Consider the following 26,869-nt stretch of genomic DNA (forward strand, 5'->3'; position numbering starts at 1 on the left):
CATCTGCATTGCTTGCTGTTTGGGGTTTTAGGCTGGGTTTCTGTATAGCACTTTGTGATATCGGCTGATGTAAAAAGGGCTTTATGAATAAATTTGATTGACGTCCAATCACTTGAATTTACCACAAGTGGACTCCAAGTTGTAGAAACATGTCAAGGATGATCAATGGAAACAGGATGCACCTGAGCCAGCAAAGGGTCTGAATACTTATATACATTTGCTGACATTTCTAAACCTCTTTTCACTTTGTCATTATGGGAGATTGCGTGTATATAGAGAGAATTTAAAAGAAGGATATAGAAAAAGTCAAGGGGTCTGAATACTATCCGAATGCACTGTATTTTTGTTCAGTATAATTTCAAATAAACAAACAAGTAAGGCTATTATACTTTTCTTGTGATGAGTAAGTTCTATTTTCTTGCCTTCACTACATGACACAAGCTGAACTGGTTTAGCATATACCTCAAAAATATTCAAATATAGTTGCAACTTCCAAGCAGCAGTACAGGGTTCTTTTCAGACAAGCACAAAAATTACCATAAAGCTACTAGTTGGAGCATGATTACAAATTTGCATGTCAAACAATCATAATGTATTGAAGTGAAAAGTGTCATGATTTTGCAAGACTTTGTGGTTATTTGTGCTGGCACGACACCTAGGGTCCTTTCAGTCTCATTTTTTCTTTTGGTCAGCAAATAGTGACTGCGACATGTTGTCAAATGCTACCTTTGACCAGAATCGGTTATAAGAATGTTAACTATATATCAGTATTACAATAATATACATACCGCAATAACAATCAGAACAACTGGTTGGCTAGATGGTCTACTATTGAGTTTAGATATGGTAATGATACAGTAATAATGACACGTAAAGTCATGAGACCTTGCGCAACCTCATGAGAAATTACTATTTTATTAAATTCCAATTAAATATCCAGAACTTCAGTGGGAACACAGCTGCATATTTCAATAGATTAATTCAGTGTTAAAATCCCAACATTTGTTTCAAAAAGTATAATCAACTTCCAACAAGCCTCTTCCTCTGTTTAAATCATTTGTGTCAAAATAATTCAGAGCAAGATTATTTTAAAAGCAGGTATGCCCACATAAGTGAAATTTAAAAAATGTTCTGCTTAATCTCCAACATATGTGAAAATGTGGGGTTTCTATGTATTGTGATAAAAAAACTGAGTAAGTGTCCAATTAGTAGCTAATGATGGTAACTCATTTGTTAAAATCACACCATGCACACTGATGGTGTCATTGAAGATATTCCTATTTTTTAACAACAAAACAAACTAGCAATTTTCACATGTTGTTGCGGTGGTCCTCGAGATTCTGAATATGAAGTTGAAAAATTGTGAAATTGTCCTTTAAGCCTGGAATGTTTCAAATGTTTCCAAAATTGCTTAGACAATCAAATTGAAAATAAGTAAACACCTCCCAAAGAAAAACCACTGTACATAAAGAATAAAAATACAACCACCTACAAAAGTGAAATGTTCTGAGTTGGCGAACCTACAATGTGACACTATACCACCTGCAATTAGTCTGGCATCCAGCATTATTGTTTAAAGTCCCAACAAGGTACCAACACTAATAAATAAACAAAACCGTAATTATGTTTTGCTTAAAAACACTATGACCACTGCACAACAGAACAATCCTCCATATTTAGCTGTGTTTTGAGCTAAAACCCTGTACCAATAATTACAAAATTGTTGATAAAAATATTCCTCTGTTAAGGTAATGGATGTTTTAGGGATAACATATGAGACTTGGGGGCCATACAAGGGAGGGGATTGGATGGACGGGAGTAGTGCTACTCAGTCTTCTCTTCTGGAGTCTCTACCTGTAAGGTGACAAAAGAGCCATTCACTGTGATACACTGAGAATCCTGAATGATTAATGATTTTAGATGGATTTGCCTACAGAAATAGTAAGATACAACAACTAACTAAAAACATCAACCTTCAACCATCAACCTTGGTAAAAGAAATGAGACAGTGTATCACTGATATGGCATGACATACTTCATCTGTCTTGATCTCGCCATTTTCAGTCTGGGTCTCCTCTTTAGGCTCCTCGACCGCTGCTGCCTTCGCCTTCTTCTTGTTATTTACTTCTTTTTCTTTCTGTGGGGTCAATATACATGCATATATGTCAAATAGTCTCTTGCCTGGCACCTCGGAATCAAGAAATTGTCCAAACATTTAATATGGGAATGTGCTAGAAAGAGCACAATGACATATTAAACACATGATAGGCATAAATATACTTAATCATGTAAATGAGTAGATATTGAAAGCAGGTAAATATTACCTTAGCTGGCTTTTTTGGATTTGGTGATGGTTTTGAAGGTACTGGTTTCTGAAAAATACAGAAGACTATATTGGTTCTCAAAGCAATTAATTGCATACCACGAAACAGGACATAAAACACATTATAGAATTTTAAAAAGTGGTGCTTATGCCCTTTATCAAAGAATCACAATTCCAAAAGGAAGCTGTAAAAAATTTAAAATATAAAAAAATATTTACTCACCGATGACAACCGTGCAGATCTCCTTGAAGGCTAATGTAACGAAAATTAACAATACTACTCAAAGGTGTGTGACAACATTTCTAAAGGAATTGAATGAGGATGCTTGATGTATATTCATAATGCAGACAATTGAATATTTCCCTATTTCAAGAATGCATTATCTTTTAACTATTGGGGGTATTTTCTCAAATAATTTGATAAAATCACCAGTGATCACCATTGAGGATTTTAATCATGGTGAAAATTACAACCTGCAGCCTATTCAACAAGGGTGATATTCAGTGTGTGTATAACTTACCTCCTCCTTGACATCGCCATCAGCTCCCTGCAAAATTTATGAAAAATACACGATTTAAGATGATAGATATGCATGCTTTTGTTTCCCAACATAATATCGCTGAATATTTACCTATTGTCTAAAATGAGTAACTGCAAGTTGACAAATTTACTTAGCCCCTTGCAAACATAGGCAATAGCCTCCACTTTGCCCAAACAGACAGCCTCTACTCATTCCAGACAAGCGCTTCAAATTATATGCGTTGAGTAGCAGAAGCAGTTGCACCATTACTTTTTTAAGTGGGGCATTTGTCTTCATCGGTTTTCACCAAATGTATAAGGGGGAGGGGCAGAATCAATTGTGTTCCGCCATCTGGTGTTAAGGGGGAATAGCACCCCCATTTAACGCGATGAACAAAGAAACCATTCAAATAATTAACATTTGCGACAGTCTTAAAATGAAATTATCGAGGATTTTTTATTATTAAGTAAAAGCTATACCCCCCTCCGTGCAGATTTACACGCTCTAACTGTCAAAAGGCATCCGTTTTGTTTCACTGTGTTCCGAGATGGATGGGATGGGAACTGCAAAGCATGGCTGCTTGTGGTTTCAATAGCATGGAGATCCAGTCTAGCTTCAGACAAGATTGTTTACGCCTCTTAAATAATAGCAAAATACATTCTAAATTCTGGAGAATACGGCGATATTTGCAAACCAAAAAAAATCCAATAATTATTTCAAATAGTTTTTTTTACAAGAGTGAACAAATTCGAAGGCTTCATAATATCAGACTGATTTATACGGGCAAAAAGTATATCCGCATACTAATCTAAGCTCTACATACCTTTCTCTTGGGCATGTTGGAATGTAGGTTCTCTTCTTCAAAGAAACTAAAGAGCTATATTTTGTGATTGAGTTCACAGTTTGTAGAGAGTGACGTTCTCTTATTACTAATACTGTAGTAAAAAATAGCACATTAAACCCAGTGGTTGGATGGGGGTGGGGATAGGTGCGGTTAAATGGTGACTGATGTTATGCTTGGCCAATCAAAGGATGGCATAAGGTGTCCCAAAAATAAAGATTTTTAACGTAGTTCATTTACGCGCCAAATTCCTAGTGAAAGTGAATGATGTATTCATGTTTTGTAACAGTATCCACTGACTGGCGCATGACATACGTTATAATTTTGCAATTGTGCAAGCATTCGTGCGCTTAACCAGTGTACTCGAGACCACATATTGAGTGTCTCGGTCTTGGATACACAGTTGTACTCGGTTTTGACTCGGTATCGGGCACGTAATTTCTTGCCGCGACCAGCCGAGTAAAACACTTATCCGCTTCTATTCAACCAGCTCATAAAACCGCTTCGCCCGGCCTAATATATACACTAATTTCTCGAAACGTTAATATCTTAACAGCCTTTATCTATTATAGACATGTTTGCGCTGTGGCGAACCTATAGGCCTTCAGTGTGTGACAAACACCAAATTGAAACTCTGCATGCCGAATTCTGCAAAAATATCCTCCATGTACAACACCAAATAATGCACGCAGAGCAGAATTAGGCCGATACCCACTAATTATCAAAATCCAGAAAAGAGCTGCTAAACTATGCTGTTAAAAGGAAGCGATTCCCAAACCTTCCATAACATCACCAACAGAGAGATGAACCTGGAGAAGAGTCCCCTAAACAAGCTGGTCCTGGGGCTCTGTTCACAAACACACCCCACAGAGCCCCAGGACAGCAGCACAATTAGACCCAAGCAAATGAGAAAACAAAAAGATAATTACATTTACATTTAAGTCATTTAGCAAATTACTTGACACATTGGAAACAATTAACACAAAAAACAGAGCAAACTAGAATGCTATTTGTCCCTAAACAGAGAGTACACAGTTGCAGAATACCTGACCACTGTGACTGACCCAAACTTAAGGAAAGCTTTGAACATGTACAGACTCAGGCCGCCGTAGGCAGACATGGCTCTCAAGAGAAGACAGGCTATGCGCACACTGCACACAAAATGAGGTGGAAACTGAGCTGCACTTCCTAACCTCCCGCCCAATGTATATTATAGACACATATTTCCCTCAGATTACACAGATCCACAAAGAATTCGAAAACAAACCCAATTTTGATAAACACCCACATCTACTGGGTGAAATACCACAGTGTGCCATCACAGCAGCAAGATTAGTGACCTGTTGCCACAAGGGCAACCAGTGAAGAAAAAACACCATTGTAAATACAACCCATATTTATTTTCCCTTGTGTACTTTAACCATTTGTACATTGTTACAACACTGTATATATACATAATGACATTTGTAATGTCTTTATTGTTTTGAAACTTCTGTATGTGTAATGTTTACTGTTAATTTTTATTTATTTCACTTTTGTATATTACCTACCTCACTTGCTTTGGCAATGTTAACACAAGCCCTTAAATTGACAGGTTCGTGATTCTGTTAGGACAGCAACCGTAACACCAGCGCACTCAAGTAGAATAGTGGACTTTTGGTAAAACACAAAAAGGGCCAGTGGTGTAGTGGAGGGTATACGCAGGTATAAACCTATACCATTTTTCTCTTCTCCAGTGGGCATTGCGTATACTTACTTCTTAATCCCTATTTATGTGTATCAACGTAGTGTAGGTATACGATTTATCAATTATATCGTATCGTACAAGAGAGAAATCATTCACAAAGTAGCCTACAAAATCGCAAAGCACGTAAAATATATTCACATGCGCGCTGGGCACAGCCTAGTTTCAACGGAATATCATCTGCAGGTAGAAAGAGTGTGCAGCTCTCAGCTGGTTTTGGAATGGAGCAGCTGACAGATGAATGACGTCCGTAGCAGGTAGGGTACGAAAGACGTTTCAACTTATGATATCTACCAGTAAATGCTAACCAGGTATTGAAAAAGTTTAATCCTAAATGTTGGTTAGTAGGCTATTTGTGATGCGCAATTGTCATCATGCTTGTTTGCATCAAGGTTTTGGACATGGATGGGCCTGGGTGGACAGAGGCCCACTGGGGAGCCAGTGGGCCTACCAGATTGATGTGGTTTAAGCATTACTGTGGATTTCGAATTTGTTTGTTTTTATTTTTCCTCAAAAAAAAGTGTGATTTTGAGAGCGCAAATCTATTTATGCTACACACAACGTTAGCTGCTATGAAGATGTCATTTCATGCCATTAGAGGAGTGGGTGTTAATGACTTCCCCTCATCGTTTTTCGGTGGCTATAAGTAACAGTATAGACTTTACGTCCGTCCCCTCGCCCCGACGTGGGCGCGAACCAGGGACGCTCTGCAAACGTCAGTCATCCTCGAAGCATCGTTACCCATCGCTCCAGAAAAACCGCGGCCCTTGCAGAGCAAGGGGAACCACTACTTCAAGATCTCAGAGCAAGTGACGTCACCGATTAAAACGCCACTAGCGCGCTCCACCGCTAACTAGCTAGCCATTTCACATCGGCTACATATACAAAGCTAGAGATGCAGATGTGATTTTGTTAGCTAGCAAGAACTTGAACGACTGTTATACAGTTAGCATATCTCTAGCATTCGCAAATTCCCTCTGGCTGTCTACTCCGATTTCAGAGCACTCTCGTCTGTGTGTGCTGGAGCACAGAACTGATTAATTTACGAACATGCAACACCTGCTGAATGACAGGTCAGTAAATGTAGGGGGAAAAAGTGAGCCAAGAACCTCTAGATAACATATAAACAGCCTAACCAGCTCTGCTACGGCAAATAAAATGGTCAGTGACGTGGTCTCTCATTTGTGTCTGGAAGTAGCAAGCTCTCCAACTTTAGCCAGTTAGCTTGGGTGCTTGGTTGGGACAAGCATGCATCGACAGGCAAGCTGCAGAAAGAAGATGAGGCTACAGTTCCCCATCGTTTATCAGTGCAATTTTATTGACAAACTAGCTTAAAGTTTGAGGGTTTATCTAATGTTCCTTCCTTAGATTTTAGCTCATCTTGCTCTGCCTAGCATTAGTTGTTGATGTGCATAACTGAGGGAGAGAGCAACTACATTTTCATGGTTGTATGATCAAAAGGACTGTAAAGTTACCAAATGTAAGAGGACTCCCGTGGTGTTAACATATCCATTCAGGTTTATTTTGTGGCTTTTGGCAAATGCATTCTGATAATCTAAAGTCACGCTGTTGCAACTGACTGTAAACACAGTCCAATTCAAAGTGAATGATGGCAGGCCCATGTGGCAAATGGCTTGTTTGTATAAAGGTCTACTGTACCTCTGATTGGCTATAGCTCACTGGTCTGTGTTGACTCCAGTAGTTTGGTTTTATTCACTGCAGTGTCAATTAATTGTCCAAACGCACAGCTGCTTTCCACTCGATACTGCTATAGAATTTTCACAACATTCTAAGAATTTAGGAAAATGTCCATATCTAAGTCGTCGGTTGTCAGAAATGTAAGTGTTATTCTTCCTCGGTGTATATATGAACAGATTAATACGATTGGCATTTAAAGTGGAACTGACAGCAATGTTTCACACACACACGTGATTTTAAAAGAGATGGCTAACAGAAATCACACTGCAATAATTACAGTTCCACTCACCAGATGATCATTTGAAACCTAACTTATTGTTGAAAGTCATTCTTGAAAAGGGAAAAGCTAACAAATTACCAACAATCCTCATTGATAACACCCGCTGCAGCCAGTGCAAACTAGCCGACAACAAAAGCTAACTAGCTAGACAATGGGAAAACTAATACTCTATTGTGACCTGTTGGCCTTCAAAACAACAGAAATTACGATAAGTTTTTGTAAAAATGGTCCCGCTCATTAAGTCAAAATGTGATTGGTTGAGTCCACTGTCACTCCAAATAGTTGCCCTAATACAGTTGAATGGCAGATGCCTTTATCTAGCTTATGGTGGCCTAGCCAATGGCTGATTTAGCTAGCTAGATTTCTCCCCCTAGAGACCAGCAAAAGAAAAATCCTGATTGGATCTTTTTTCTTCTTCTTTAGTGTTAACCCTTTCCAACAAATATTGAAGAAATTGAATCAGATCATTGAAAATAATATAATTATCATTTTATAAATCCTTAGCCCCTCTCTGAAGGCGTAGAAGGCCCAATGTTCCCCACTGTGTTTGGGTTAGTAATAATTCATAGTGGCTCTATTTTTCCTCAACAGCATTTTCTCACTATTCTGAATGTCTAAAGAATCCATGTGGTTCAAAATGTTCATATTTCAGAACTCTTATGGTGTTGATTTGACAAAATTACAATTGGTGGGGCATTTTTCTGCCCCACCTCCGTTATTCACTTTGAAATCGGTCTCGAACACAATACTGCTCTTAACATTAAAACATTGGAAGACGGGACCAAATAGAGTCCCACAGTGAAGGTGTCATAATACCAATTAAACCCAGTGGTCAAACAGGGAAATGGTTCCAATCGTTTTTACACCATTAAATTGTCCCCATATGGGATTTTAGAAACACTTAAAATAAGGTCTGTGTTTCGTATAGGGTTACCCTGTCATGATGTTTAACCATGTAAATCTCTCTCGGACAAGGTCACATGATTTATTTGGCTCCATTTGCGCTCATATTCGAAAATGATCATTAACCTCAAAGTAGACATTACGCAAGATTACAAACCCCAGCAGGCTCCTGCAAGTCATCGCTAGCTGAAACCTTTGCGAAACAGGTATTAGCAGCTAATGGGTATTTCGTTTACAGGCGAATATTGATAAAAGTTACCTTGTCCGAGAGAGATTTGCACAGTTATCGAAACGTCTCGCTAGGGGAAGCCTACACGAAACACAGACCTTATAGTTATAGTTATAGTAGTTCTAAAATCTCCGACTCACAAATGAATGGTGAAAAAACGATTGGAACCATTTCCGAGTTTTACCGCTAGGTTTCATGGGTAATTATGACTCATACTGTGGTACTCAATGACGCTGCCAAATACCCTATGAAAATCCCACCTACTTTCTGTTGCAGATTCGGTACTGTTTTTGAACGGGCTTCAAATTTCTATAATCAAATACATGAAAACGAGGTAATTTACTATATTTGTAAAATTATATTCGTGGATTAATTCGTGGACCTGATGCCTTTTAATGAAGGTTTTCGATTGCGTTTTCAAAATCGAAAACCTTCGTGAAAGCCATTGGATTTAAATTAATCCATGAATATGAATATCATGTTACATATATCTTAAATTACCATATTTTCATGAATTTGATTATATAAGCATGACGCCCATGCAAAAACAGTTTTACACCAGGAAGTAGGCGGGACGTTCATAGGGTATAATCACCCGGATTTTTCATAGGTTTATTCTCTTTTCAGACAGTATATAGTATATAGTAGTTAGAAGGCTATGAGCCTATTACTATATTTTCCTTATGTCTGAGCACATCTATTAGCTTTATTTCAATCATTTGAATTGAAATTCTTGAAAAATGTGAGGAGCATTTATTACTTATTTATAGACTATATGAATAGGATAACAAAATATTAACATAGTCAAATGCATTTAGAAAGCACTACAATATATAGTTTGAACTGTTCCCAATTGTTTTCAGAGATCTGATTTCCATCTGTTGTTACGGTGTTAGAGAGAGAGAGAAAAAGAGAGAGAGAGAGGGAGATCATTTGGAGACGTCGGTGCTTTGCTCACTTGGGTTTTGGGGAGTGAACCAAACAGCCATGGTAATAAAAGTCTTCATAGCATCATCCTCTGGATCGACAGCGGTAAGAAATCTTGAGTATTGAGTAAGCCTTATAGCATATTGACCGTTTATGTTCATTTTCTTGGCAAATTCAAAGTATTTGCATTAGGTGTTTCGGGCTCCTACAAATGAGCTATTGTGTTGTATCTATGCAGACTCTATCATATTAAATCTATTAAGCTCTATGGAAATGATCTTTCTTTTGAAAGTTGTGCATGGGATGTCCCGAGCAATAGAGTAGAAGCTGGGACTGACAGCTGCAAAAATACATTCGTTTCTGTAGTATTCTCATGCATGACAATGCATAGGCTATTGTAATTAAGCCAAAACAATGATTTGATAAAAAGGGCCTTCAATTTGGGAGATATTGATTTGTCATATGACTATTATTCTATTCATTTGTATATTTTGTTAGTTTTGTGTTAACATTAAATTATGATTGTATTGTATCTAAAATGCAATTTACAGCACAGTATAAAATCAAAATAGGATATATAATCACGTATTCATTGTCTGTGAGAGTAGCAGTCTCTTACTCCTGCTCAACCCCCTCTGTGTAGGAAGGTTTTTATGAGTGAGCATGCAGACACAATAATGTTTAGGTAAAGCACTTGGTTAAACAGATCAGATTTTTTCATGCAACTGTTTTCATCCAAATGGCCTTGTGGTGAGGGTTAGGGGTCAAACTTAACTAGACTCTACCATCAAATGTTGACACCTCCACCACAACCTTCCTCCATTTTCCTGTTTCCTGTGTGCCACCACTCCTTCCCTACATACTGCAAAACAACACGCCTAGACTAAAGGACCATTGCCAGTGGTGTTCTGTGCCAGAACAGCTGGACAGGATCAGTCTTTGGACATGTGAACTTCATACCTCACCCAATTGCATCACTCTCTAAAGAATGGTGAGGGTGGCTGAATCAGGCAATGAGCACAATGGCTACAGAACGACTGCCTCAGCTAACCTCTGAAATATCTGGTCTGAAACGACTGATATTATTGCTTACTGTGAATTTGCAAGTCAAAACCATGACTATACAGAAATGTTGTCTATACAGGATTTTCTAGACAGGCTTCTATGTGCAGTGCAAAATTTAGACAGAACAGAAGAGGTTGCAAGGGAACACTGGGCTCTCCTCCTACTGCCATATTTGGTCTGTGCCTGTCTTCTGAGCTGATCCTGGTTGTACAGAGGCCTTATTGGGTCCGTCTCAGTCCCCAGGCTCTCCTGTAGAATGCAGCCCAGCTGCAGAGGCTCTGCAAAGTGAATAGAGGCTTATCTCCCCATACTCCATCCTTTATTACACATCAAAACAGTATTATTATTGTATGTTTATTACTAGGGATGCACCGATATGACATTTTTGGCCAATATCCTATATTGTCCTTGCCAAAAAAACGGTAACGATAACCAATATTTACAATTTTAGTGGTCTTTTAAGCATTCTAGTACAGTTAAATATTTACACACACATGGACGCAGAGGTCTAAGGCACTGCATCTCAGTGCGAGAGTTATCACTACAGTCCCTGGTTTGAATCCATGGGAGTCTCATAGGGCGGCTCACAATTGGCCCAGCGTCGTCCGAGTTTGGCCGGGGTAGGCCGTCATTGTAAATAACAATTAGTCCTTAACTGACTTGCCTAGTTAAAATAAAGGTTACACACCCACACACCACACCACACTGACCAAAAAGTTATTTTGTTGGCATTTACGTATGTCCCCATTACCAGTAAAACATAATCAAAACCACCGAATCACTTGTTCAAAGCCTTGAGTACTTTTGCAAGTTTTAACTCCACGGTCTGTGTGGGCAGTTTTGTTGAGCAGGCGTTTCAATGCCATGACAGAGGGCATCACGTCTGCTGCAGACGCAGTTGATGAGCTTATTTCTCCAGTCAGTTGTTCAAATGGCGCTAGGAGAGTGTTAATGTTTCCAAGTTTCAAACATGTTCTCAAATGCCAGCCCCGTTATGAGAACCAGCACATTCTTGAGCATGCAATACAGCTTTCCTCAGTACGAAATACTTATCGACCCACTGTGCTGTTAGACTCAGCATGCTCATGGGGCTGACATTGCTGGTCCAAATGTCAGTCGTGAAGCTAATAGCAGTGACGCCCATAGCAAGTAACCCCACCTCTTTAAGGAATACCTAGGATAGGATAAAGTAATCCTTCTCACCCCCCTTAAAAGATTTAGATGCACTATTGTAAAGTGGCTGTTCCACTGGATGTCATAAGGTGAATGCACCAATTTGTAAGTCGCTCTGGATAAGAGCGTCTGCTAAATGACTTAAATGTAAATGTAAGTAGCTCATAGATGTGCGTTGCAACAATACTGTGTAACTCCAGTAGAGCAACATCTAAAAAAATTGTGCGTACCGGGGTTCGAACAGCCGGTGAAAGACAACATCATCCACGACAGAGAATGGTTGATTGTCAAGGGCAATGAATTCCATTGTCTTGCCGTTTGTTTACTTGTTGGAATTGTGCGCTTAGTATTTTTCTGCTTTTGTTCTGTGTAGCACTGTATTTTGTGGCGTCATTACGTCATCTACCTACGTTATATAGGTGTGCACGTCAGCTTTGACATCGTTTTTTTCCACATCAGCGTTAAACTAATCATCGGGCTGATGCCGACGTTGCCATTTTTAGCTAATATTGGCCGATTCCGATATGCTCACTGATATACTGTGCATCCCTAATTATTATATTACCTAATTATATATCTCGTCTCCTTTCTGCCGGTAGATTAAAAAGCAGCAGCAAGACATCATGGGTTTCCTAACTGTCAACAAGATTGACTTTAAGGAGTGTGACATCGTAACCAGTGAAGAAAACAGGAAATGGATGAGGGAGAACGTACCTGAGGACTTCCGACCAATGACGGGGGTCCCCCTGCCTCCACAGATATTTAATGAAGAACAGTACTGTGGGGTGAGTGTTGTACTGTACTGACGCCTTCACAGTGTAGTGAAGCTTACTGTCTGAAGCTGATGAGAGGTCAAAGGACAGACAGTATGCTAGCAACTGCATAGTAAAGAAAAGTATGCTTTGATAAGCAAAAGTGCCTGGTTTATATTTTTTCTGTTCTAATTTAAGGTAGACATTCTCAACGTACTCTTTGAGAATATTGCAGCCTGGTACCTTTGTAATAATAATACATTTTATTTTAAGCGCTTTTCATGACACCCAAAGTTACTTTACAAACACAAGAACATCAGCAGGGTAAAAAAGCTATAAAATCATGTATTCAAATAATTAAGAATATGAATATACCCAACATTAGGAAAACCTTCCTAATATTGAGGTGCACCCCCTCCCTACTTTTTGCTCTCAGAACAGCCTCAATTCGTTGGGTACGGACTCTACAAGGTGTCGAAAGTATTCCACAGGGATGCTGACCCATGTTGACTCTAATGCTTCCCACAGTTGTGTCAAGTTGGCTGGATGTCCTTTGGGTGGTGGACCATTCTTGATACACATGGGAAACTGTTGAGTGTGAAAAACCCAGCAGGTTGCAGCTCTTGACACAAACCGGTGTGTCTGGCACCTACTACCATCCCCCTTTCAAAGACACTTACATATTTCTTCTTGCCCATTCACCCTCTGAATGGAACACATACACATGCCATGTCTCAATTGTCTCAAGGCTTAAACATCCTTCTTTAACCTGTCTCTTCCCCTTCATCTACACTGATTGAAGTGGATTTAACAAGTGACCTCAATAAGTGATCATAGCTTTCACCTGGATTCACCTGGTCAGTCTATGTCATGGAAAAAGTAGGTACTCTTAATGTTTTGTACACTCAGTGTATAAAAGTATACTAAACATAAGCACAGACTAACCAGGGAGGTGAACTAGACCGAGGATAAAAGCTAAGACAACAGAGTGTCCGGGTAAGCCTGTGTGAAGAGGTGTGTCTTTAGTGTGGACTTGAATATGTGTATGGATTGTGAGGTTCTGACATGGAGAGGGAGAGACTTCCAGAGTTGGGGAGCTGCCCTGCCCTGCTAAAAGCCTGGTCTCCCATGGAGCGGAGCCTGGTGTAAGGCAGGGTGAGGAGGCCGGTGTCAGAGGAGCGCAGTGAACAGATTGGGTGGGAGTGTAGGGGTGCAGGAGGCCAGTAATGTATGTTGGCACCAGTCCATTGAGTGCTTTGTAGGTGAGCATGAGCAATTTGAAGATGATCCTATATTGAACTGGGAGCCAGTGGAGTTTGATGAGGGTGGGGGGGTGGGGGGGACTCATGCAGCTGAATTTTGAATATGTTGAAGTCTGTCCAGTGTTTTGGAGGGGAGTCTGAATGGCGTTGCAGTAGTCCATGCGTGATAAATCAAAGGCGTGAATGAGGGTTTCAGCAGCGGGGTCAGTGAGAGAAGATCTGAGTCGTGAGATGTTTGGAGGTGGAAGAAGGCTGCCTTGGTGATGTTCCAGATGTTGGGTTCAAATGACAGAGTTGGGTCAAATGTAACACTAAGGTTCCTGACAGTGGAGTTGGAGTGGATTGTGCAGCCGTCTATTGTCATGTTGAGTTGACCCAGTCTCTTGATGACGGAGTTGAGGTCCATGAGCATGATCTCTGTTGTAATAACTTTCTGAAACATACTTAGTGAGACAGCTACCTTTTGTATTGTCGTTGCAGAATTACGAGGCCTTCTTTGATGCCCGTGAGGAGCATGCAGTGTATGCATTCTTGGGCCTAACAGCCCCTCCAGGCTCCAAGGTAAAGACCAAGGCCTTATGGGCATACTACGTCTGTCAAAACCACACACAGAGGACCATACTCATGTGCAAGTTACCAGTCCATCTATTTTGAATGATTGCTTGTTTCCGCTACTACCATGTATTTCACAGCTCTGTTGCCAAACAGAGGCAATGAAGGATGACCTGCAGGTCCAGACTGTTCTGTTGGCAACTGTAAAAATTGTTCCTGTGAAATTACATACACCTTTTGGTGGAAGCATAATTACAATTGGTCTCAACCCTGGTGTTGCATCATTTTCTTAGCACTGTTTTCATACCACCCACAGGAAGCAGAGGCCTTGGCTGGACTGGAGCAACAGTAGCCACATGTTTTTGATTAGCAGACCACAGTGCCCTCTCCTGTCATCCTCCATTCAGCTCTACAGCAGCTTGCCACTGCTCGTCTGGAAAACGTCTTCTCAGACCAATCATAGCGCTTTATTTTGTTGTGACAGGTAATCAGAATGGTATCAAATTGACCAAATGTTGTGTTTTTTGACAATGTCTTTAAAGTGGTGACCTTGTACTGTTACAATAGTTCAAGTCAATGCTGGGCAGTATCCCATGTTCAATATCATATTGAAATCAAGGCAGAATGAGTGCCCAAATACTAGGAATTTAGTAGATGACAAAGACATTCATGCACATATGAGAATATTTAATCCAATGAGATATTTTTCATGTTTGATAATAAAAGTGTTACTTTTACTACTCAGTCTCTCTTATTCTTACCTAGTTTCCTTGTTATTCTTGTTTAGCTCAAATTAACATTGCAAAGAATACTGTTGTCACATAATTGTTTCAGTTCTCCTTACATTCTAAATTGAATGTCACACCACAGAAGGCAGAAGCTGAAAAGCAGGGGCAGTGAGTGTTCTAATTTTATTTCTAACAATGCTTCCTGTTTTTGACATTTGCTACTCAGAAGCTCAGTACAATTAGGGACAGCACATTACCGTGGCTGCTCACCAGTTAGAGAAATCTGTAGCTAATTTATAAACCTTGTATTAGTGGACAGACTAAAGGAACACCATCTATTATAAAAACAGAGGTAGGGATATTGTCAGTATCTGTCATGTGTTTTAACCTATTTTATGTTTTATGTGAACTGGCAAGAGAATCTAAATATTGATTTATCTTTCGAACCTGATAGACTATGTCATGCTAACATGATTATTTGGGGTGGTTTCCTGGAACCAGATTAATGCTAGTCCTGTAATAAAATCTATGGAGAATCACAATTGAAATTGCTAGTTGAATTGAACAATTGCTAGTTGGTGTGGTTTACTGCTATGTTGTATTGAGACAATTTGCACTGTTATGTAGTGGTTGTCATGTTGGGAGAAGCCTTCATCAGAGTCTTCAGGTACAGGGAAGAGGATTGTGACCCCGATTCCACAAAGGCTCAGGAACGTCCACCACATCCTGCCCCCAATATAATTCTGACCCCAGGTTCAATGTCAGGTAAGCATTTGGGATTTGTCTGAAATGCTGCATGTTTTTCTGGATTAGTAGAATATGCTTTATCTTACAATGTTCATATATGATGAGTATGCTGTTTTATAATTGTTTTCATTTTTTATTGCCATATTTTTAAATGTGCTTCTGGTGTATTGACTGCATAGGAAACATGGAAGGTCTGGTGCAGTCTGATCCTAGAGTGACAACCAGGCTCAGTCATGCCCTCACCATCCCCAATAGCCACTGTGATGACTATGGTGACCTGGAGCTCTATCGCTCCTGGTGCTGCACCACCTTCTGCAAAGACTACCCCGACCTGCAGCTCAGAGGGGACCATGTGGGAAACAGGAGCTCAGAGAGCCCGCGGCTGGAGAATGAGGGGTTCGAAGGACCACTTCTTCAATCTCAGGACCTGGGAGAGCTGGAGGCCTTGGAACCCACAGGGCCTGTGGAGCCTAGGGTGCAGGTAGAATCCCAGCCCCTGCAGGATGAGGGTTGCCTGGTCATGGACAGCAGCATCATCACCCTGAACAGGGAGCCTCTATCCAATTCCATGCTGAACGGCTATCTGGAGAGTAAGCTGCTGGAGGTGTACAGCCAGCACATGCAGGACAGCCTGGCCCGGGGCAGCTCTCCCCTGGTCCAGACACCTCCCCAGGGCCTGATACCAGCCCCAGTAATGCAGCTCAGCCTGTATCTCTGTCAGGACCACGGCCTGGACTCCAGTACGGCCCAGAGCATCGTCATCCACTACCTTAGCACCTACACCGTGGCTAGCTCCCACTTCAGCTCCCCCAACCTGCGCATCTCCAACCCTGAGCCTAGAAGAAAGCCCACCTGACTGAAACCAGCAGTAGTTTCACTTTGTCCTCCAACTAACATACTTGACAATGGTCTACAGTTTTAGTTTCGTTTTCTCTGTACTGAATCTGTATACTTGGTGGTCAGTTCTATTTCATTCGGTTCAATAGGTAAATTAAATTGATAGTTTGGGATGGAGATCCCTTCATTTTGTTGAATTGTTAGAAGAAATATCTTTAGAAAATGCCACAATGTCCATAATATCTACTTCATAAATGCAACCAGTTCCTATAATGTAATACTTGGGAGCCTGAGACAATCCCAAGCTTTCAAGTTGAAGGACAAAGAGGAGACAAACTGTAAGGTGAGGGATAACTTAGTCCTTGTAAGCTTCTTGTTTCTGAGAAATGATTCCTCACAGATATTGCAAATCTGAAATTATATTGTCATAACCACAGACTATTACTAAACAGTAAAAAATAGCTATTTTGCTATCTTGGTTGTCAGAAAGAGTTGGAAAATATTGACACCTGCTGTCATACATAAACATTGCATGTTAACTGCAAGTGTCACATAACATTTTGACAAGAAAGCACATTACACACATCGGTGTCAGATCAACATATCAAGCTCTGCCAAATTTGAAACGCTTTTTAATCTTAGATGCAACTGACTGAATAGAATACATGAATATGCTAAAGAACACCTTCCTACTATTCAGTTGCACCCTCCACCCCCCTTTGCTCTAAGAACAGTCTCAATTCATTGGGGCATGGACTCTACAAGGTGTCGAATGCATTCCACAGGGATGCTCACCCATGTTGACTCCATTGATTCCCACAGTTGTGTCAAGTTGGCTGAATGTCCTTTGGATGGTGGACCATTCTTGAAACACACAGGAAACTGTTGAGTGTGAAAAACCCAGCAGCGTTGCAGTTCTTAAAACAAGCAGGTGCGCCTGGCACCTACTACCATACCCTGTTCCAGGGCACAAAAATATTTTTTCTTGCCCATTCACCCTCTGAATGGAACACATACACATGCCATGTCTCAATTGTCTCAAGGCTTAAAAATCCTTCTTTAACCTGTCTCTTCCCCTTCATCTACACTGATTGAAGTGGATTTAACAAGTGATACTAATAAGGGATCATAGCTTTCACCTGGATTCACCTGGTCAGTCTATGTCATGGAAAGAGCAGGTGTTCTTAATGTTTTGTCCACTCAGTGTATAAAAGTATACTAAACATAAGGTGCATATCAGACACTTTCTGGTTTAGCCATGACAGGTTGTTATTTTACCTCTGAGGAGGCCTATCCATCTAGATCACTGTCAATCATATCAAGTGACTCAGGTGGGTAGCTTCATTTCAGAAATCCCCCCCTTAGGCATCAAAGGCAGGGATGTATGACTGGCAAGGTTTATGTGAGTGTGACTATATGATAGCATGTGCTAGAAATGCATGCATTTTTATTTTAGATGGGTGCATCTCATGTGAAAACCAGTATCGAGTGACTTTAAGCATGGTTAGTATATGCTGCTTGGGAGAGGATTAACAGTAAACCGGTGTGTGTGGGGAGCAAGTGCCAATGCCACCACTTCACACCCTGTCGGGAGCCACTGGGTCATACACCAGCCAAGCCAAGGACTATTAGCATGGCACAGTTAGAGCAGCATAGGAGTGGGTAATGGTCAATGATTATGGTGCCCATGCCTCTGATAATTTACCAGAACCAAATGTTCATGTTTATGAATTTCGATGCCATTTTACACCATATAGTGAGACGTATGGGGAGACTTCAATAAAGATACAAGAAATGGGCAGATCTCCAAAGAGTTAGTAATAGGCTTAGCAGGGAAAGATGTCATCATCACCCAGCACAGTGAGGACTGAATTATTAACCATATCCTGGTGGGACTCAGTGGAAGGAAGTTCGAGGGCCTGTAGTGATGTGTTGTGCAACAGAATCATGTAGTGTGCTCACACCATATATAGTTGATTGTAGTTGTAGTAGTTATTTTGGCTATAGGTCGAATACCTACAAAATGTGTCTTTTCCATATAATAAAACATGGGAACATCAGAAAGAAATGATAAGCACATACCCCAGCATTTGTCATGATGTGGTTTTACAGTAACTGAGATATTTGTAACTAACTGAAAAAAAAGACTGTCATTCAATTGTATCTTGCATGTTTTGTTTGAGTCATTACATCAATGTAAATTGCAGGGTGACCCAGTTTTAATATGACCCCCCATACAGGCATTGATGCAAGCATCACTAGGTTTCTATTGGTTAAAACACAATGGCTTCGGTTATGTTCCTACTCATATTGGTTGGAACTGGAAACAGTTAAGGGGCTGAACATATTCCTGATAAAAAAAGGTTAAAAAAAAAATAAGAATATGCTTAATTTTTATGCCTTACGTTCAGCTGCCAATGTTTCTCTATAAAGGCATCAGGTAATTATATATTATTGCACCATTCCCTGTGTCTCTGGAATGAAGCATGTGATGCTGCGGTGTGCAGGGGAGGGAGGGGTTGAAAGACTTTCTCACTCAGAGAGAGAGTCGCTTCTCTACACAGTACAGTGGGGTCGGCAGGTAGGCTACTGTTGAGTGTGTGTGTGTGTGTATGAGAGAGAGAGAGAGAGAGAGAGAGAGAGAGAGAGAGAGAGAGAGGCGGCTGAGTCGTTTCTGTGAGCGCGTGGACTGCACCATAGCATTCCGTACCCAGGATACTGTCACCAGCCATGCCTTTACCCAGTAAGGTGCACTTATGTTATTTGATCTCTGGTATACCGATGCAACATTTCTGATTTGCGACACCCGATGTTCATGCTCTATCAAGTCCTTGTTTGAAGGATTTGAAGACATCGATGATGGCCCTCGTGATGGAACCTATAAGCAAATGGACACCTAAGCAAGTGCTGGATTGGATGAAAGGTAATGATTATAAAACATGTTTCTTTTCATTGGCATGATACTGACAGAATACATTTTGAAGCGACTAACATGTGTAAATTTGTTATATTTTATCTGAATACGTGGTTTAATAAATTGGGGCTGATTTGAGTTAAAACGCTGGTATTCTTTGCATTGAAATATTGATCGTTTGCCATTTTGTGTATCCGACCCTGATGTAGAAGCGCGCTATTCAGTGTTTCCTAATTATCGCCCTGGCCTGATGTAGGCTACGCATTTGTAGAACACCAACCAGATACTCAGACCAACTTATTATGCTACGTGTAAAGGTGTTCAACAGTCAGTTTACCTATAAAAGGTTCACATGTAGATTACCTCATACCATAAAGACTGCGTGCCCCCCTCTCTAACGCATACACACACACACACACACACACACACACACACACACACACACACACACACACACACACACACACACACACACACACACACACACACACACAGATTGAATAAGTGTTAGCATCAATTGAGGCGTTTGCAAAACTAGCACCATGGACAGCGAACCTACCTTATTTGATAATACGTTGACAGAGACTATGATTTACATTGCTACAAAAATCCACCATTGTGGGTAGTGATAAGGAACACATTGCAGGTTGCAAGCTAATCGAACTGGACAGCAGCTTTTGCAACCACAATTGTCAATTTCACCTTTAAGATATGCCTTAACTGAACTCAAAATGGTTGGCGTTACGATGTTCAGTGTGTTTTGAAGAGTTCTCCACTATCTGCCTTAACATTCATATTTCTTTGAGAGAAAATATACCTACCTACAGTTGCTTTTATTATATAGTGTGGGCTAAGAGTACAGCTGAGTTGAAGTACCCCTTTGGTAAGACCAAGTGGATGACAAAACAATTGTTGCGCTACATTACCTGCCATAATCAGATTGTATGTACTGTTATGTTAGTAGTGGCAGACTTCTGTCATTCTGGAGGTGAAACGCTAATTGACAACAAGCCTTCATTGGAAAGAAAGGTGAGCATGAGTAACTTAATGCTTATACATCCAAAGGGTTGAATGACGATCAAAAGAAAGACATTTTAGTTACTGTAACAACCAAATCCAAGTGAGATAGATCTGATCATGTTCTCTCTCACCAGGGCACAAGGATTTACTGTCATCCAACTAAAGAAGCTGTGATGTCAACTCAGACATGGGATATGTTTTCCCACATACAGTAGTTTCTGCCAGCCAAGTGTCAGTCCAGAAGTGCATAACCGTGCTTGCTTCTGGCGCTGCTGTCACAGATGTGTTTACAGCCTTCGCAGCAGGGCAGGGCTCGCCTACGGCACAACTTCTGTACAGCTGATACACAACACAACTAGAAGAACTTCAGTTCAGTCTCAAATTCTCCACCCCAAACACCATGGAAAGTGCATAAGCAAGGTGACATCTTTGTCATCTGTTATATTCAATGCTGTAGGCCAACGGATGATGCCAATACACAGCAAAATCTTGACAGTCTATAAGACTGGTAGAATACAACTGACATAAAGAACAGAGCCGGTCTAATATCTATCCTAAGGTCATTTGAGACAGAATGGTTGCTGATGTGCAATCTGAGACACAGAGAATGCTGATATGCAAGTTGATAAATGTCTTTGTGCAGCCACAGCTACAAAGAATATCCACACCCTCTCCACACCGTAAACTGTGTGTTATTGGTTGCTTTTAATCTCTTGTTCTTAAGTGGTTTTTGAAAGGTGGCCAGTGGACACCGTCATGAGGGGAAACTCTCACCTGATTTCCCCCCCCCAAAAAAAAATCATTAGGGCAATAGAGATTCTATAATTGTGATTATCTAATTCTATAATAAGGGCTTTACACTCCTTGTTACAAAGAACATTGTCTATATATTAGACACTACACACACACAAGTAGGCACAGCATGGCACGCACACACACACACACACACACACACACACACACACACACACACACACACACACACACACACACACACACACACACACACACACACACACACACACACACACACACACACACGCACCAGTTGAGGCATTCATGAAAAACTAGCACCATGGACAGCAAACCTGCCTTGGTAATGCATGCCTTGTATTCATACAACATTCCAACTTTGTGGACCAGGGTAGGGCAGTTGGCAAACTAATTGAACTGTACCTCATCTATTTCATAACCACAATTATCTGTGTGTGAGAATAGGTTCAATGCCAATGAGAGTAAGAGGGAGGGACTGACCTGTTTTTGAGGGCATTGAGGACTCTGGATTATTCCTTTGGGTAAAATGTCGATGTCATTTAGAATGAATACTATATACCTGTTGTATTTCATTCTGTGATAGGTCTGAGGGCAAAAATGAAGAAATATACTGCGAATAATTCACTTCTTCAAGGGGGCTTGCCTCTTGGTCACCAGGAAACTGTTGCCATGGAGCCTTGATAGCTAGAGGAAGGCAACAGAATGGAAATTCCACATGCGGCAAGCTATCAAATGAAAGCACCCTTACAAGAAAAGCATGAAAACAATATCACATATGGAAAGAAAAATGATGTGAAAGTTTCACGAGTCAGACACGTGGTTTTCGGAAAACAACATTTCACATGTATCTTCACCTGAACAAATCACATGGAAAAAATGTCAAGTAGGAAAAACATAGCCTACGTATGATCTTTCACATACAGTCATTCGAAAAGTATTCAGACCCCTTGACTTTTTCCACATTTGTTATTCTAAAATTGATTAAATTGTTCCCCCATTAACCTACACACAAGACCCCATAATGACAAAGCAAAAACAGTTTATGTTTTTCTAAAACTGAAATATGACATTTTCAACAGTATTCAGACCCTTTACTCAGTACTTTATTGAAGCACCTTTGGCAGCGATTACAGCCTTGAATTTTCTTGAGTATGATGCTACAAGCATGGCACACCTGTATTTGAGGAGTTTCTCACATTCTTTTCTGCAGATCCTCTCAAGCTCTGTCAGGATGGATGAGGAGCATTGCTGCACAGCTATTTTCAGGTCTCTCCAGAGATGATTCGATTAGTTTCAAGTCCGGGCTCTGGCTGGGCCACTCAAGGACATTCAGAGACTTGTCCCAAAGCCTGTCCTGCATTGTATTGGCTGTGTGCTCAGGGTTGTTGTCCTGTTGGAAGGAGAACCTACACCCCAGTCTGAGATCCTGAGCGCTCTGGAGCAGGTTTTCATCAAGGGTCTCTCTGTACTTTGCTCTGTTCATTTTTCCATCAAACCTGACTAGTCTCCCAGTCCCTGTCGCTGAAAAACATCCCCACTGCATGATGCTGCCACCACCATGCTTCACCGTAGGGATGGTGTCAGGTTTCCTCCAGATGTGACGCTTGGCATTCAGGTCAAATAGTTCAATTTGGGTTTAATCAGACCAGAAGATTTTGTTTCTCATGATCTGAGAGTCCTTTAGGTGCCTTTTGGGAAAATCCAAGCGGGCTGTCATGTGCCTTTTACTGAGAAATGGCTTCCGTCTGGCCACTCTACCATAAAGGCCTGATTGGTGATGTGCTGCAGAGATGGTTGTTCTTCTGGAAGGTTATCCCATCTCCACAGAGGAACTCTGGAGCTCTGTCAGAGTGACCATTGGGTTCTTGGTCACCTCCCTGACCAAGGCCCTTCTCCCCCGATTACTAAGTTTGGCCGGGCGGCCAGCTCTAGGAAGAGTCTTGGTGATTCCAAACTTCTTCCATTTAAGAATGATGGAGGCCACTGTTTTCTTGGGAACTTTCAATGCTGCAGACATTTTTTGGTACCCTTCCCCAGATCTGTGGCTTGACACAATCCTGTCTCGGAGCTCTAAGGACAATTCCTTCGACCTCATGGCTTGGTTTTTGCTCTGACATGCACTGTCAACTCTGGGACCATTGACAGGTGTGTGCCTTTCCAAATCATGTCCAATCAATTGAATTTACCACAGGTGATCTCCAATCAGGTTGTAGAAACATATCAAGGATGATCAATGGAAACAGGATGCACCTGAACGAGGCTGTAAACCATTAGACCAAGAGGGACAATACCCATTATTGAAGTCACCATGAGAAACCACTACTCTTTCATGTGCATTTTCCCATTTTAATGTCAAGTAGGGCTGTCAATGGATACAAAATATAATTGAGTTTATTGCAGTATTTGATGTGATTAATCATGACTAATTGCATATTGACATGTCCAAAGTAACAGTAAGCAAAATCAGGTACATTTATAAACACACTTTCTTTAACCTCACATTGTTTTTTTTAGTTGTATAGATTATGTATCTTGGCTGTTTTCAGTGAACTTTGAACGCTTTCAGAAAATGCATAAAAAAGTGCGCAAAAATGATAAAAAAGTGAATTTGAGTTAACTGTCAAGATAGCGCTAGTTTTAACATGGTAGCCCTTTACACATATATACGGGTTGAAAATTTCAGGTATGAGCACTGATAAACGCAGTTGCTGTACAGTAACATGCTTTAAATTACGTCAGAGTTCAGGCTCTTCTCTTCACAGCGCTGTATGGGTTTTGACTAATGATGTGTATGAACCCTAAATTGCTTTGCTATGTATTGGCAATTGAGAGACGCTGAAAACACAAGTCGGCCATATTGACACTCCCAAGTAGAGCAGTCCTCCATAGGAATGAATGGAATTACATGTATTTAAGTATTTATTTGCTGTACTGGGGACAGTAACATTAGTTAGTATTTTTTTTTATTAGTAATATTTTTTTTATTTTTTATGTTTAGCTAACATATAATTGAAAAGTTTGCATTACGTTTTCTGTATTAGAATACACGTGTCAAAAATGAATGTAGACATTCATAAATGCCTTTATATAGCTTCCGATTTAAAAAAAAATTTTTTTTACAATGGAGTAGGAGTACCAAGGTGGCTGCGCAGTAATTTCAATACAGCGCCCCCTGTTAGTCATCCAGGGTTTATATACATCATTGGTTTTGACTGACAGCTGTTCTGAATTTGAGCATCGCACGCGACAAGAAGTAACCTCCATCCCTCCGGCTAATTGGGCAACTTTAGTAAATGTTTTGTTGTCTGAGTGAGGGAAATGTTGTAAATTAATAGAACTCTATGTACTTTGAAAGATGAGACGTTGAGGATTATAATAAATACCGCTTTGATGTCATTCAAGCAAGCCAAAAACCTGACTAAATGTGCACTTGACATTTCCATATAATTCAATTAATGTCATTGTGATTATGTAATACTATGATTATGGCTTTACACTTCTTGTTACAAAGAACAGCGTCTATATATTAGACACTACACACACAGGTAGGCACAGCATGGCACGCACACACACACACACACCAATGCACCAGTTGATGCGTTCATGAAAAACTAGCACCATGGACAGCGAACCTGCCTTGGTAATGCATGGCTTGCATTCATACTACGCTCCAACATTGTGGATCAAGGTAGGGCAGTTGGCAAACTAATTGAACTGTACCTAATCTATTTCATAACCACAATTATCTGTGTGTGAGAATAGGTTCAATGCCAATGAGAGTAAGAGGGAGGGACTGACCTGTTTTTGAGGGCATTGAGGACTCTGGATTATTCCCTTGGGTAAAATGTCATTTTTGATCAACGTTTATGATCACTATGTTTGATGTAAAGTTACAAGGTGACATGGCGTCGTACCCGGGCTCGTTTTGAACAGAATTAGCGTATGTTTGTAAATTGTCAAGAACATTCGCAGAGGAACACACACCTGAATTCACTCATTACTCTTTTCAACACGCACCAAAATTACGATATTTCTCTGAACTGCCTTGCGAAAGAACAACACTGCAAGGTCGTATTTTATAACTTAGCTAGTCATTTTGGCAATACAATAAGCTTTCAAATGATGCCCACTTGACCCAGATTTATAATGGGCCATTTGTGGGTTGCGTAAACAACACAAGTAATTGTATGATCGCGGGCATGCAGCGTTGTGTTCCAAACAAAACAACTACAAGTGTGCTTGCCCTAGTTCCTCAACGGTACAGCTAGGAGATCTCAAAAAAGAACCGTATAGTTGAAGACTCTTCTTTAAGTCATTAAAGTGCATTGAAATTACTTAGGAGCTATGCCTGTTAGTCCTCTCACTCAAACCCTTGTAATTTTTTTGTCCTATGTTGCACCTATCTCATATTTTCCAGGAATATTCTTATCATGTTATTGCATGTATCCAGAGTATTTTCAGATTTCGTTAACAACAAATGTTAGAGTAGAGTAGAGTGAATGTACAGTATAATATAACCAACAGTGTAATGTTTGGATTCAGTCTTGTGTCAGGTGAACTGTTGTGTCCTCAACTTTGGTCTAATAATCTTCCTATAGTCTCCAAACTGTTCCGTTTCAATGGCAAAAGTGCATATAGATGGCAGAATTCAGATATGACGTCTTGTTTTGTCGGTATCCACTAAGTTGTTGTTTAAGAAGAAATGTGTGGTAAATGCATGTGGGCCTCCATCTTTATGTACCTCCGCTATTGCTACCATGCTTATGCAAATGCTTTTCAGATTTCTTCTGTAAAGAATCCTTTCAGTTTAGTCCTATCCATATAGGCCAATTCCAACGAGTGTAAAGGGTTAAAGAGGATAAATAAGGAGTTATTTTCTCTTGGCTTCTTCTAACAGTAACTAACCAAGGTATGAAGAAGAGTGGCCTGCGGCTGCAACAGTAACACTCCAAATGAATGGCTCAGAAATCATTTTAAAAACATGTTTTTAACGCACTTCATTCGTTATACTCTGGTAGGCTAAGTTAACGTGTTACAGAATGGTATTATATAAAATTTCAATGCCATATGTGGAAACATTGCTACTGCAACATGTTAACACCACCTTTTCATGTTTGGTGAGTAACTCTATTTCAACACCACATGTAAGTTTCCAAATGTGAAAGTGAGATTTTCACATGTGGAGTCTTCTAACATGTGAAACTGCGAATTTCACATGTGCAACTGTAATTCTTTTTTTTTCTCACATGTGAAGAGGTGGTGTTAACATGTGACCTTTAAATGTAATACATGTGAAAATATGACTTCACATGTGAAACTGCAAACAAAACATGTGTCAAGGGCAGCCATTGACACATGCGCACGTGCGCACACACACACAAATGCACACACAAACAACCCCCCCCACACACACATACGCACATGTTTTCACAAATTTCACTCCCACGAACGTACTGTGGAGACACAAACACACCCACACACAAGGCCATCAATTTTTATGTCAAGGCCACTGTGTGCTCAGAGAAACATTTCTTAGGATCCGTATTGAGCCTCGATTCTGTTACTTAGAATGAGGTCGG

The 26,869-nt window shown here is 40.4% G+C and overlaps 4 protein-coding genes across 9 annotated transcripts in view; 3 read left to right on the plus strand and 1 right to left on the minus strand.

Moving 5' to 3' along the window:
• Positions 1-882: 882 nt before the first annotated feature.
• Positions 883-3,850, minus strand: LOC118390249 (non-histone chromosomal protein HMG-14A-like). Of its 2 annotated transcripts, none has more exons than XM_035780615.2 (6): positions 3,668-3,850; positions 2,845-2,874; positions 2,547-2,576; positions 2,325-2,372; positions 2,036-2,137; positions 883-1,854 (listed from the first exon to the last, which is right to left on the minus strand). In XM_035780615.2, exons 1-6 carry the CDS (start codon positions 3,680-3,682, stop codon positions 1,825-1,827), a joined length of 255 nt encoding a protein of 84 aa, XP_035636508.1. In that variant the 5' UTR covers positions 3,683-3,850; the 3' UTR covers positions 883-1,824. The 2 variants fall into 2 exon arrangements, with proteins under 2 accessions (XP_035636508.1, XP_035636509.1); XM_035780616.2 differs by having other exon boundaries at positions 2,845-2,871; positions 3,668-3,849.
• A 1,557-nt stretch (positions 3,851-5,407) lies between these two features.
• Positions 5,408-15,010, plus strand: LOC118390248 (adapter SH3BGRL-like). Of its 4 annotated transcripts, none has more exons than XM_035780613.2 (5): positions 9,123-9,281; positions 9,403-9,571; positions 12,304-12,489; positions 14,199-14,279; positions 14,587-15,010. In XM_035780613.2, exons 2-5 carry the CDS (start codon positions 9,527-9,529, stop codon positions 14,620-14,622), a joined length of 348 nt encoding a protein of 115 aa, XP_035636506.1. In that variant the 5' UTR covers positions 9,123-9,281; positions 9,403-9,526; the 3' UTR covers positions 14,623-15,010. The 4 variants fall into 4 exon arrangements, with proteins under 4 accessions (XP_035636503.2, XP_035636504.2, XP_035636506.1 ...); XM_035780614.2 differs by having other exon boundaries at positions 9,125-9,281; positions 9,436-9,571; XM_035780610.2 differs by lacking the exons at positions 9,123-9,281; positions 9,403-9,571 and adding an exon at positions 5,408-5,686.
• Positions 15,011-15,109: 99 nt separating this feature from the next.
• Positions 15,110-18,792, plus strand: LOC127905946 (TLR adapter interacting with SLC15A4 on the lysosome-like). Its single transcript, XM_052457195.1, has 3 exons — positions 15,110-15,350; positions 15,626-15,763; positions 15,925-18,792. The coding sequence occupies exons 2-3, from the start codon at positions 15,634-15,636 to the stop codon at positions 16,599-16,601; spliced, it is 807 nt and encodes a 268-aa protein (XP_052313155.1). The 5' UTR covers positions 15,110-15,350; positions 15,626-15,633; the 3' UTR covers positions 16,602-18,792.
• A 428-nt stretch (positions 18,793-19,220) lies between these two features.
• Positions 19,221-26,869, plus strand: part of LOC118390250 (connector enhancer of kinase suppressor of ras 2-like) — a 55,210-nt gene continuing 47,561 nt past the window's right edge. For both annotated transcript variants that reach the window (XM_035780617.2, XM_035780618.2), the window contains exon 1: positions 19,221-19,505. In XM_035780617.2, the coding sequence (XP_035636510.1) occupies positions 19,439-19,505 (67 nt within the window). In that variant the 5' untranslated portion in view covers positions 19,221-19,438. The remainder of the gene's footprint in view (positions 19,506-26,869) is intronic.

Source organism: Oncorhynchus keta, chromosome 11, assembly GCF_023373465.1.
Source record: "Oncorhynchus keta strain PuntledgeMale-10-30-2019 chromosome 11, Oket_V2, whole genome shotgun sequence".
Lineage (NCBI taxonomy): Eukaryota > Metazoa > Chordata > Actinopteri > Salmoniformes > Salmonidae > Oncorhynchus > Oncorhynchus keta.